This window comes from Sceloporus undulatus, chromosome 6 (genome assembly GCF_019175285.1).
Source record: "Sceloporus undulatus isolate JIND9_A2432 ecotype Alabama chromosome 6, SceUnd_v1.1, whole genome shotgun sequence".
NCBI lineage: Eukaryota > Metazoa > Chordata > Lepidosauria > Squamata > Phrynosomatidae > Sceloporus > Sceloporus undulatus.
Window position 1 is genome coordinate 28,185,828 of NC_056527.1, and position 13,400 is coordinate 28,199,227.

The 13,400-nt window shown below is 38.5% G+C and overlaps 1 protein-coding gene across 8 annotated transcripts in view; it reads left to right on the forward strand.

Annotated features, from left to right (window-relative positions):
* CROT (carnitine O-octanoyltransferase) overlaps positions 1–13,400 on the forward strand; it is a 35,889-nt gene that overhangs the window by 12,708 nt on the left and 9,781 nt on the right. For 5 of the 8 annotated variants that reach the window (XR_006104566.1, XM_042474212.1, XM_042474215.1 and 2 more), the window contains exons 5-12: positions 779–903; positions 4,691–4,799; positions 6,730–6,823; positions 6,912–7,037; positions 8,796–8,897; positions 10,108–10,191; positions 10,288–10,395; positions 13,074–13,204. Coding sequence is in view for 4 of the 8 variants with exons in the window: in XM_042474212.1 (XP_042330146.1) it covers positions 779–903; positions 4,691–4,799; positions 6,730–6,823; positions 6,912–7,037; positions 8,796–8,897; positions 10,108–10,191; positions 10,288–10,395; positions 13,074–13,204 (879 nt within the window). In the remaining 4 variants the exon portion in view is untranslated. Of the gene's footprint in view, positions 1–778; positions 904–4,690; positions 4,800–6,729; positions 6,824–6,911; positions 7,120–8,795; positions 8,898–10,107; positions 10,192–10,287; positions 10,396–13,073; positions 13,205–13,400 lie in introns of those variants that run through there. The other 3 variants (XR_006104568.1, XR_006104567.1, XR_006104569.1) reach the window with 2 other exon arrangements.

Here is a 13,400-nt window from a genome sequence, read left to right on the forward strand (position 1 = left end):
TGGGGATTCATGTTCTTTTTGCAGTTAACCATTCATAGGCCCCAGTGAATTCAGTGAGACATACCTGAACAGACATGCAGTGCTGTAATATGGGAGAATGCAAAAATCATGAACGTTTGAAGCCCAATCTTCCTTCCTAATTTAAATTCCTTCAAACACATTTTCATTTTTCTATAGCCCATGATTTTATATGGCCTTTAGTCTGATTTCAAAAATCTCATTCAAGAGATCAGTTCAGGTCTCAGCAAGAGTGATACATACTTTTCTCAGCAGCCCGGTGTGAGAGTGAGAAAGTGAGTGGCAAAGAGAGAGAGAGAGAGAGAGAGAGAAATATTGCAGAAAGTGAAGGAAAAAAGTTATATGCTTGTCTGCTTTGGGCTCTGGTTCTGAATTATCTTCAGCCCCCCTTCCACAAATGGCATGTCATTCCCAACAAGTTTTTCCTTAAGGAATGAACTCTTAACTTAAAGCTTACTCCTGCAAAAGGTTATGACTGCATGGTGCAATATATTTCGCTGCAGCCAATGACAGTTTTTCCAAGTAGACATGGATATGCTCAAACTGTAGTCTGTATAAAATGAGAATACAGAGCACATCTTAACTAGTTAATGTCTTTTGAAGGACAGGTAGATTTGATTATTGAAGTACCTGATCCACATTAAGAAAGCAATTCTTTAGAAGGCTAGCCAATCTTACTTGGGAATGTTACTGGATGTCAAATACAATAGGGCCAGGCCTTTAGACTCTGAATATAAAATACGTTTTGTCTTCTTTGCAGAGAAAAGTTGGCTGTCCACAAATCAAACAATATGCCTCTGGATATGGATCAGTTCCGAATGCTGTTTTGCACTTGCAAGATTCCAGGAACTGTGCAAGATTCAATTGCCAATTATTTCAGGACAGGTAAACAAAGAGCTTAGAGGAAACTAATCTTCATGTTTTCTCTACAATTCTCATTACACAGATAAAGTATTCAACAGTTACACGTAAATTGCGGTTTTATATTCTCACATTTGGGAATAAGCCCAAATAAACTGAATAGGTCTTATTTCTGAGTAAGCATATGTAGGATTGCTTAATACTGTAATGCTTAATGTGCAGAAATCAAGAAGCACCCCTTTTTGCTCCGAATTGGGGCCACGGTAACCACACACTGCGGCCTCCGCAGGGAGCAAAAAGAAGCCCTGAAAAGGAGCTGTGAAGCAGTTGTTTGAGTGATGGATTAGGACTTGGTTTCAAATCCTGCTCAGCCACAGAAACCCACTGGATGAACTTCGGCAAGAAATCATTGTCTTACAGTTCAGAGAATGACAATGGCAAACCTTGTCAAGAAAACCCAGTGATAGGTTCACCTTAGGGTCATTAAGGCACAGCAACAATAATTTGTATTTGTGATGGATTAAGAAGCAAGAGATTTTGTAAAATACAAACGGGTTTAGCAGTGCTATCATCTGCTAGTCTATTCCTCTGAGCACTAGGGCTTGTCAGTGCTTGTCTCCTTCAAGGAATAACTAGACTTTCATATGAAAGCTAGTGTAGCGTAGTGGTTTGAGTATTGTATTTTGACTATGGAGACCAGGGTTTGATTCCCCACTCAGCCATCAAACCCACTGGGTGACCTTGGACAAGTCACATGCTCTCAGCCTCAGGGAAAGGTGATGGCAAACCTCTAAACAAATCTTGCCAAGAGAACCCCATGACAGATTTAGGGTTGCCATAAATTGGAAATGACTTGAAGGCACGGCACACAACACACACACAGAGAGAGAGAGAGAGAGTATATAGATATACATTATAAATTTGATTTTTTTTTTGTTCTGCCATAGTTGTGTAAGCAAGCAGATGTCCAGTTCAGATAACAAAGGCATTCACAAGTGTGCCTGCTCCCTATTGCCTATTTTTAATCTGATTCTAGGACTTGTCATCCAAAAAAGTTACATTGTTTTTATCCTTGCGATCTGTTTACCAAGGTCCTTTTGTTATAAGAGGGAAGACCACTCAGACAAAAAAGTAATGGTGAGAATGGGTGGAGGAGTCCCATAACACCTGCCTGTATTCAAGAAAAGATGGTGCTGTCATGTGTCCTGTACTTCCCAAGAATTCCACAAACATCCCTTAATGTTCTGTTTCATTGATTCACAGTGCCAATCCAGGGACCTAGTTTGTGGCAACACAAGGAAAGGCAGGAAAGGAGTACAGATCTGTTAGGAGCATGGAAGCTGCCTTATACTGAGTCAGTCCATTGGTCCACGAAGCTGAGTATTGTTAACTCTAACTGGCAGTAATTCTCAGTGGCTTCAAGCTGGATTCTTTCCTAGAGCCATGTGGAGATTTCTGGTATATCCTAATGGTCTCCTATCTAATTAACTACTGTACCTACCTGCTTAGTGTCTGAAATCATAAATGATTGGGTGTGTTCAGGGTGGTATGGCAATTACTGATATAGGAGTAAAGGCACATGGATCAGAGGTAGAAGATGTAATGAACAAGCTGGGGATAACTTAACTGAGCAAACAGGAACTGAGAGCCAGAACCAAGAGACATTTTTTACAGATAGATAGAAGTCAGATAGCAGCAATGTAGGGTCTTTACATATTTTTACCTAATGAGAAAATAGCTCATTGCTGATGTAGCCCAATTGGAAGGGTCTGTTGTTTCTCCATATACTACAAGATCACCTGATCATTTTCAATCCAGGTGGGATTTGTTAGCTAACATAATTTAGACCAGTGCTTTAGCTGAAAGATATCCTTGTTCTGTGGAACTTTGTCCAATTGTTCAATGACTCAGAGCAATGCTTGCATAGGAAGTAAGAAACAAAAAGCTGGTACTGGATGCCCTGGTTCAAGATCTCCCTTACTGCCTTGTACCTCCCTTGTTCACTAGAGAGTGCAGTACTTGATGCCTGTTTTAATTTCTTAACCATTTGAGGAAAGTTTCAGTTTTGCTGTCTACTCTATGCAATTGTGTGCATGAATAACTTCACTCTGCATTGTCATAACACACCATCCACCCACCCCCATCAAAGAGCACAAACATAATATTATCGCCATTAGTGATAAGAGATTTCATGGAATGTTAATGGAAGTCACATGGATCCTTAGAAAATCACCTTGTGTTCTGATAAACCTGTGTTTATATTGATATAGTTGATTATCTTGTGTATGCTATTAGCTTTTTTGGAAGTGCACAACAGGAAACTCTGCAAGATAGTCATCTTCATAGGCAAATCCCTTCACTTTGCTTGCCCAGAAATTATGGCCTATTGCTAGTGTTCTCATCACTAATGTCAGTGTGTAGGTGTCTGCAATGTGCAATGTAGACATGGAATACCCCTTTACTGTAATATCTTTAAAGGGATAGTAAACTGGCTGCCTCATTAATAAACCTACATCCATCTGTCAGGGCAATACGCACTAATTTTCTCTGAGGAAAGACTAGAGTACTAACTGTCTAAGGAGATAGAACGAGAGCTGTCCATATTCTCATTGTCCGATACAGAATTCATTTCTTCCTTCTGGAAGAGGCAATACATTGAGAGAAAGTAAACACTCATATTCCCATCTCCTTTCTTGGTTATTACGAAGGTACGGCAGACAGGACCATTCTCCAGGGCTAGACTTACCAGATTAGTATAAGGATTGTTTCTTTGAACCAGGGACTCCCAAGTCCATTTGCAGTTCATTTTGCTTCATCCACCCTTATAGAAGAGCCTGTAACCTGGGCCATTTTGTCAGGTTCTCAAGACTAGATGACATTAATAATATCCTACTTCTTAGCCAAGACAGATTCTTAAACAGGATATTATTTATAAATTTAGTAGTACATGCACACACAGACACACACACAGTGGGCCCTTGGTATCTGCTGGAGTTTGGTGCCAGGCCCGCCATGGATACCAATTCTGTGGATGCTCAGGTCCCATTAAATATTATATCATTGTAAAATTGTGTCCTTGGGTTTGAGAAAACACTTCAAACCATTTTAAATGCTGGAGGAACTGCAATGGGTGTCTATTACCACATGTGGTGGCAAAGCCCCAGTATTTCTGAATTTTGGAAAAATATATTTCTAATAATAAATCGCATTACAAACCAAGCAGTTCCTGTTGACCCCAAAATAGGGCTTCTCTCCATATTTTATGACAACGGTGAGGCATTAAATCATAAAGATCTGATTACATCTTTTTCCCTGCAAGACTGAAAATAACTTAGAATTCGGGAAAATCTAGACCACCTCTCAATTGAAGCCTAATATTAAAAAAAAATTGAGAAATTGTGCTTATAGAAAAGCTGATATCTACTGTACACAATGAAAGAAATAACCAGTCAGAACTAAGCTGCATTTCAACACAGTTTCCTTTTATTAATGTCATCAGTGACAGCAGGGAATTTGGACCTGTGGAGAAATGCTTTAGTTGAATGGCAAATTTAGTGTTATTTGCTCATGCTGTGAACCTGTGAACCAAAGATTTCATATAAACCTTGAGACCTGTTATATAAACCTCTTATTTTTGGGGCACATACTATGCAGTACCTAGTGACTTTCTTGTTTGTTCTGTTAAAAATAGTTACATTATGCCACTATGTCATATGGTTAATAAGTTAATATAACATTTTTAAAACAACAACAAACCCTTTAAACAGTATTCTGTTCTTACACTTTTTCTGTTCATTTGCTTTTTCTCCAGAGAGTGAAGGTGAATGCCCATCTCATTTGGTAGTGCTGTGTCGTGGTCGAATTTTTGCATTTGATATGGTATATGATGGCCGTATATTAACCCCACCAGAAATTTCTAGGTATGTTTAGAATGAATATGAGTTAAAAATCTGGAAGCAAGCTCTGTATGTATGGTAACACAGGAAATTACTTTATCCCAAGGCAGAGCATTGGTCCACCAAGCTGGGTATTGTCGGCACTGACAGTCAGCAGGTCTTTGGGGTTTTAGGCTGGATGTTTTCTAACTCTATTTGGAGATGCCAGGCAGTGAATCTGGTACTATATTTATGTAAAGTAGATGGTCAGCCACTAAACCACAGCTCCTACTGTTTAGCTCATGCTAAAATCTATGTATAAAATCCAAGCTGCTATTTAGAAACATCTCTATGTGCCCACTGAGTGGATATTTTGCAAGGGAGATAACACACTTTTGAGAGATTTTTGCAAGGCAAATATAAGTGAATGAAGCACTAAAGGGTTTTGGAGTGAAAGGCCTGAAATAGATATGCCAAAAGGTGTATCTTTCAGGGGCAAGGTGTACAGATGATGCACGCCCCCCCCCCCCCCCCCGAGCAGTCGTAAGCCGCTCTGAGGCTGCTTAAAGTGGCCCAAGGTCACCAGCAAAAAGAGTGGGGGAGATCCACTCCTTGCTGGCAGCCAGTTTGGGACTACAATGGCGGTCTGCATTCAGAGCGGGTCGCAACAGGTCCACCCTGATCGGTCTTTGATCGCAGGCAAAGTGGCCAGACATCGTTCCTTCATGCCCGTCTGTTTCACCCCAAACAGTCTTGGGTGTCAGTTTAATGCACTTCTTTCGGAGGACATCAGTATAACTTACATACTGCTGTATAGAGAACAGTTAAAATTCCTGTCTGCTTTTTTAAAAATAAAACTCTCTTGATAGGAAAAACAAATGTTTGGGCCAAAAAATTGATTAATTCAATTGCTGAATAGTGAGTCAACACAAACTATATATACTCTTGTGTAAGTCTAGAAGTCTTAGTCAAAAAATGAACCCCAAAACCTGGGTTAGCTTATCCATGGGTCAATATAAGTGATGTGCCTTAAATCTTAAATCAATAAAGGAACCATGCCCTTTATTGAGTAGAGTGGTCTTACTCTTTTGCCATTGTTTTCCTTTGCTTTGTCCTTTATTTTCTTTGTTATATGCCCCTAAAATTTACCCTTGATTTATCCATGGGTCATATCAACATCCATAATTTGTCCCCAAACCCTACCCTCCATTTATACATAAAATTGACTTATAAATGAGTATATACAGTAAGTAAATCTAACTGATTCTGTAGGCTTACTCTAGTTGGGATTAACAATAGGATTCAGGCTATAATGTGTACAGTATTCCTTGCGTGTTGAGATGAAATAGGTATTTTAAAACAGAAACTGACACCAAAATGAAAACTTTCTGGAAATTGTGGGAAACTAGACCCTGAGTGGGATACATTATTGGACTACAACTCCCAGAATCCCAGAGCTGGCCTGGTCACTAGGAGCTATAGCAGAACTATAACTTTCCCAAGATCTCTGGAAAATAAAATAATTGTATTTGTTTCTGTGACTGATGTAGTTGTAAGCAATGGATAAAACTAATCGGTTTCTTGATTGCTTTGTGGGAATGGTAAATGTGAGCAGGGTGGTCTAACTTACAGAGCACTGTAAACTTAATTCAGGTCCAAAATACACAGCAGAAATAATCCAGTTGATAACTTTAAATGCCCTGGCTCAGTGCTAGGGAATCCTGGGAATTGTACTGTATTGTAGCATCATAAGTCTCTGACAGAGATGGCTAAATGTCTCACAAAACTACAGTTCCCAGAATTCCCTAGCATTGAACCTGGTCAGTTAAAGTGGTCTCAGGCTGGATTATTTCTGCAGTGTGTTTTGGACCTCAGTCTCAAACCCTGATTAAAGTTCATTATGTTTACAGCATAAGAAAATACAGCATCCTTTTCATCTGAACTGTTTTAATACATTCCCTGTTTCTAACCTAAGGCAACTTTACTACATCCAAAAGAGATGCCACAGTGAACCTGAGGGACCAGGACTGGCTGCATTAACATCTGAGGAAAGAACTCCATGGGCAAAGGTTGGGGAAAATTCACTTCTTTTTTGAAGCGGTGTGAGTACGAACTAAGTACTTCCATGTTTCATAAGCATTTTGTTTTGTCTTACAGACACGTGAATATCTTATCGACCTAGATCCAAAGAACTTGCTCCTTTTGGAAAAAATACAGAGCAGTTTATTTGTGCTCTCTTTAGATGAATCAAGTCCTCAAGCCACTCCTGAAGATTATTCAGAGGTACCCACAGATCTGTTAAGAAAACAGTTACATCTGGCTGATGTTAATTGCCTTTATAACATCAGAGTCAGGATGCATGAAGGTATTGATTTCATTCCACTTACTAATTTAGAACTGAGGCAGATGCAACAGTATTGGAATCAACATTTCGCTATAAAGCTACCTCATTTTAACATCATCCTCCCCCCACTGTCCTCACAGTGTAAATGTCAGTGTATTGCAGAGGCAGAGAGGCAGAGAGAGAGAATAAGAGCCAGAGAGTGAGAGCAGGAATTATCAATGTGTATATTACTGCATAGCAAGAGAGGTCAGCATTCATTTTTTCCCTGTTCAGTCAAGTGGAAGCAAAATTGTCAATATATCATGTGGAAGATGCAGTAGTCTAGATTTTCAGTTTCATTCTGTACCCTCAAAGGTAAATTCCAATGTGCTCAATCAAAATAATATATAGTATTTTATCCGTGTGTGTCTTTTTAAAATTGCGTTTTCATAGCACTACCCATTAATGTATGGCTTTTGCAAGATGTTTGCGAGGGCAGGCAAAAGTAAGAGTTTACTGTTCAACATACTTGTAGCTGAAAGGCTAGAGTGAAGTAGCACTGTAGTGAGATTTTTTTATTAAGGCCAATTCGCATTTTATGAGGCAAAATTTTAGCAGCACTAAATACCATGAAGCATGTGCCAGGTAAACAGGGACCAGTTGCATCCGTCTGGTATATATTTACTTCTTTTGTGCTTGGAAATGTGCATTCCCCTTTTAAAACTTAAAATATTTAATGTTAGGAAATACCAATATGCCCTTAGCTATTGTACTTGCCACACAGTATAAATCAGTTCTTTGCAGCACCATTATAGACACAGTTACTCAGAAATCAGCCCAAATGATGTAAGTGTGGTTTACTCCCAGGTGAATGTGTATAAGATTGTAGTTTTGGGATGTATCTAATTTTGTGAGGCACAAACATTTTGGCAGAGAAGGCTTGTAGAACTTGTTAAACTACAAACCCCAGGATTCCATAGGATGGAGCAACAACACTTAGTGGTGTCAAACTGCATTATTTCTACAGTGTAGATTCACCCTTAGTCTGTATCTAGAAAAACTGAGGAGAACATGGACTTTGTGGAGTTTTTATACCCACATGCACATATAGAACATCTTTTCTAAAATGCCCAGGGTAATAGGCACTAAATAAAAAGGTTTGCAGTATAATGATACCTAACTGAAATGGAAGGAAAATACACAAATCATTGTAACAGTTTTATTGCATTGTTTACCTCAGGAGTGGGGAAACATTGTCTGTATGCAGCTCTCTCAGTCCCATTTTGCTGCCCCTGAAGCCCCAGGTTATCCCTCAAGCTCCCAGATGCTGGCCAAATTATTTTTCAGGCTTGTTTTTCACCTCAAAGCTCCCAAAAATGGCTAAAACAACATGGTGGTTTTGCTCCCTCACCCCCTTCAGAAATCCCAAAACGTATTTTAAAAGCAAGAAAATTGGTTCTGTCCCCTGTTAAGTTACTCGCCTCTGGTTTATATAATGAAGCTACACAATAACCAAAGGAATGGCCAGTTCAAGAGGTACTTCTAGAGATGGTGAAAAGGTGGTTGGGATCTTGCAGTCTTTTTTCCTCTGTCAATGCAGCCCAATGAAATGAGAACTACAGTATATAGTTGCAGTTTGACTTTTCTCCTTCTCAGTTTCCCAAGTGATACATGGCAGATTTTCATTTCAGAGCTCATAATGTTATTTCATTACCTAGGTCACCAGGTTGGCACTAACAGGAGATCCAGCATTACGTTGGGGAGACAAATCCTATAACAAGATTGTGTTCTCGAATGGATTATTTGCCTCAATTTGTGATGTAAGCATTTAAAAAAAATCTGTGATTACAGCAGTTCTTTGTATTCCTTAAAATCTTTGTAACTTTTTTCAAGGTGAGAAGAGATATTGACGTATTTTCATATAGCAGTTTGAACTGTTTATATGAGAATATATGTCAGGTGTCTTCAGAAGTTTAAAATTTCTATGTCTAGACAGCACAGATTTTACTACGTAGGTTTTACTAAGGTAGGTATTTTGATAAAATTTACTAAGGTAGGTATTTAGATAAAATTTAAAAATGAACTTCTCTTCCACTGTAGCAGTCTGTCAAGGCTCCTGAAAATGCTGCGTGGAAAGTCATTGCACATCTGCTGACTCAAGCAGGCTGAAGAGGAAGGGTAAATCCCCCCCCTCCCTGAACTGGGCAGATGCATTCAGCAAAGCATTGCTCCATTCACAGCAAACTGCTCCTTTCTGATTTGGGGGTATTATTGTACCACAGTCATTTACACAGGTCCTCTGAACTTTGATGAAGCCTTGTTGAGAAACTAGAGGGTTTTGTATGGAAGGCATCTTCCACCATCTCATTTGCCTCTACCTAAATCTGAATGTATCCTAGTGTGTGCATCCCATTCTCTGTAAGGCTAAAAACACAACCCACAACACATGGGTTAATCCCTTGTGCCAACCAGTTCAGGCAGGATCTCGCAATTCTAAACCATTGTAACTGTCACCTCCAACCTCTCTCCTCAGTTTTATTTTCCTGTCTTTCTGAAGAGTCAGACAATTTCCCTCTGTCACCTTAAATAGACAACTAGCACTCGAAATTTAAAGATAATGTTGGATTGGCATCAGAATTAGGAAATACGAAAAGAAAACAAATAGAGGAAGTCTTGGAATGTGACCATTTCCATCCGAAAAATAAAGATGTCAAGGGGAAAATGACTCTGATGCATCTCAGATCTCCAAAACTGCAAGTAAGCAGTTCATGGAGAGCATTAGTGTAATATTGATAAAAGATCTATAGTAAGCATACAGCCTGGTGAGTGATAGGTATCCCAGTTTGATAGGGTGTCACAATTGTAATCTTAACTAGTTAGTCTAATATGTATAAAACCCAATAGGATCATTAAATAAATGGACAGTGTTAAAATCATCTTGAGATATGTTTTGAAGAAATAGAGAATAGAAGTCAACTATTCATGCCTTTATTGCTTTACATAGGATTTTCTGTCTTTTGTATGTTCTAGCATTCTCCTTTTGATGCCATGGTTTTGGTAGCCTTCTGTTCCTTCATTGATTCCAAGATAATTGAATTAGAGGGTAAATGGAAGGTATGTAATAATTGCAGTTCCATCATTTCCTTCTTCATACCATTCCTTTCCCATGGAAATAAGTCTTCTTTCTTTTTATTTTGAAATGAAAAACAGGGATCAGAAAAAGTGCAGGATATCCCTTGGCCAGAGGAGCTTTTGTTCACATTGGATCAAAAAGTGCTAAATGACATTGTTCATGCTAAGGAACAATATGGAGTGAAGGTTTGTATACTGGTTATCGTCTTATTTATGTCTTGGATCCATCATTGTTGAAGTTTCCTATTTGTTTCCATCATTTTGGGATGCAGGAAAAGAGCAAGAATGCTAAGCTCATGAATTTGGTTCACCACTTGCTTTGTGATAATCAAGGACCTGTTCCAGGAGCCAGTCAGCTATGTTTGATGGCTGGGACCTTGGAGTAGACTAAAGGGAAACCTTTATTATTACTAGATGTGTTTATCACAGTTTTGTCCAGCAAAGACCCTAGTAGTGATGCATATCAAAAAGATAAAAACATTCCTTAAAACAGATTTAAAACAAAATTTTAAAAAGTTTTAAAAACCAGCATTCTTTAAACACAGATTAAAAATAGCCTTAAGTTTTACAACTGTTTTAAAGCCAGGTGAAATAATACAGTTTCAGTTGCCCACTGAAAGTTCAACAGGGATAGAACCAGCCTGACGTCCCTTGGGACAGAGATCCACAGTTGAGGTGCTGCTACAGGAAAATTATGTCAGTCTTTTATGAGCCTAGCTTCTTGGAATGGTGGGACACATAACAGAACCTCACTTGAAAAACTCAACTTCGGGTCAGTCTCATACAGATAATCTTTCATATATCTATATCTAAAGTTGTTTAAGGATTTGTAAGTCAACACCAGCAACTTGAACTGATCTCTGAAACAAACTGGAACCAACGGACATCTCTACAGCACACATCAGATAGTCATCTGGCCATCTAAATTAGGGTGTCTATGCTTGCTGCATTTCCAAACCACAAGAATGGTCCCCATTTTGTGACAGTGGTCCAAAACACACTGCATAAATAATGCAGTTTGAGACTGCGTTAACTGCCCTGGCTCAGTGTTAGGGAATCCTGGAAATTGTAGTTTATCATGGCACCAGAGCTTTCTGACAGAGAAGGCTAAATGTCTCACAAAACTACAATTCCCATCATTTCCTAGCACTGAGCCAGGGCAGTTAAAGTGGTCTCAAACTGGATTACTTCTGCAGTGTTTTGGACCTTAATGGGTATGAAATTATACATGTGGTCTGGGAAGAAGTCAGTCTGCTGTGTCTGGATTCTGGTCTTGTGCTTTATCAAATTGTCTAAAGTGTAACCAATCAAGTTGTGTCCATTTTGAACCCATTCCAGGTGTGTGTAGTTCTTATCCTTTTCCATGTTGTAGATACAAACTATGATGCCTTTATTTGGACTTTAAAATTTCCAAACAAAATGTTTAAACTTGTTATGTGTTTAACCTTCATTGCATCTTCTGTTGATTTAACAGTGCAAACCTAGGCCTGTCTACAAAGGAGTAATTCTTACTAATTTCATTTAGAATAAATCACTCCCTTGCATATGTTGACAGAATCACAGGCATAAACAAATTGGAAAGTACAGCACCAGTTTTACTTGGATGTTGAACTCAGCAGGTTTTAGTTTTGAGTACACATGCCTTCAATTGCACTGTAAAAAATGTTTTTTTCTCCATACTAACTGATAAGTTAAAGCAGAAGGAAGGGGGAACCTATACCACCTGTCATCAACCCCAGTCCATGGTCAGAGATAATAGGAACTGTAGTCTGTAGATTACCTGTAGACCTGCAGATGTTATTGGGACTACAGTTCTCATTATCTCTGAATTAAAGACTGCAACCTTGCTTTAAATGTAGGTGAAAAGTTTGAAACATGGAAAAACCAGATGTAGTGTGGTAAAATGTTGATATTCCTATCAGACTGCTCTCTGTATGGGAAGAGAAGAATAAAGAGAATTACAGGAAAGAATTTTTTTTAAAAGTTACTTTAAATGTAGTTGTTGGTATTATTTCGTACCTACTTCTCCCCATGGATCGAGATGGGGAACAACAGCAGACCAAGAAACACACAACATCAGTTTAAAACACAACAGTTAAAAGAAACATCAGTTTAAAGACAGATACATATTAAAATAATTTACATTTAAAATTTACAACTTAAAAACCCTCTGGTTAGGCTTGCCATAAGAGACTATTCTTTATTGCTGTTTTATACAGTATTTGGACAGTGTACTGTATTCAGCTGTAAAATCTCTTCCAGCAGATGGTTGCACAGTCTAGGGGCAGCTGACAAAAAAGTCCTCTGGCTGACAGTTGCCAGCCTGGTCCTGGCTGACTAGAGTAAATGACTCCTGAGGATGTGAATGTATCTGAATAAACCTCATTACTAGCTTCATTTAATCCAAATAATAAAATTGTTGTACATACGGGTTCCCTCAATTTTTCATCCTCTAAATCCAGTTGTTTATTAGAACAATTTTTCATTTGGATATTCATCTGAAGAAATAGGTTTATATCTACCAACAACTCACACTAAAATAAAAACCAGTTAGTTGTAAAGGTTCTGCTACCTTCCTTGTTTCCCCTTTCCCCCTCGCTTCCTCCTTTTTATCAGTGTTGTGCAGAGTCAGGAATTTAATGTAAAAAGCCAGACAGGGTCTTAGGATATATAAAAGAATGCCCCCCTCTTAGAATAGTCCTATTTTGAGAAATAAAATCTTGTGCACAGCTGAGACTCTACGTCTCTTTCTTTCATCAGATTCATTTGATATTTCCAGTCATTTCTGGGTTTCTCCCCCACAATTCTATAATGGAATATATAACATATGAAATGTTAACATATAAAATGTTTGTATTTCTCAGACATCTGACGTAGAGTTGGTGAATTATGCCTTTATTTCCTTTGGCAAAGCTCTGATCAAGAAACACAAGCTTCATCCTGATACATTTGTTCAGCTTGCTCTCCAGTTGGCTTATTACAAGCATCATGGACAGTAAGGAAATTTTATTATCCCTGCAAAAACTTGAGCACACAGTATCAAATAGCCTTTATTTATTGATGTATTATCAAATATATATGACATTGGATTCAGATGTAGGGTAAATCCACAATTTAACTGGACGTAAATTAGACTGTTATAAGTCCCATTGATTTCCATGAAGGTTATCAGTTTTTAAGCATGACGAAAT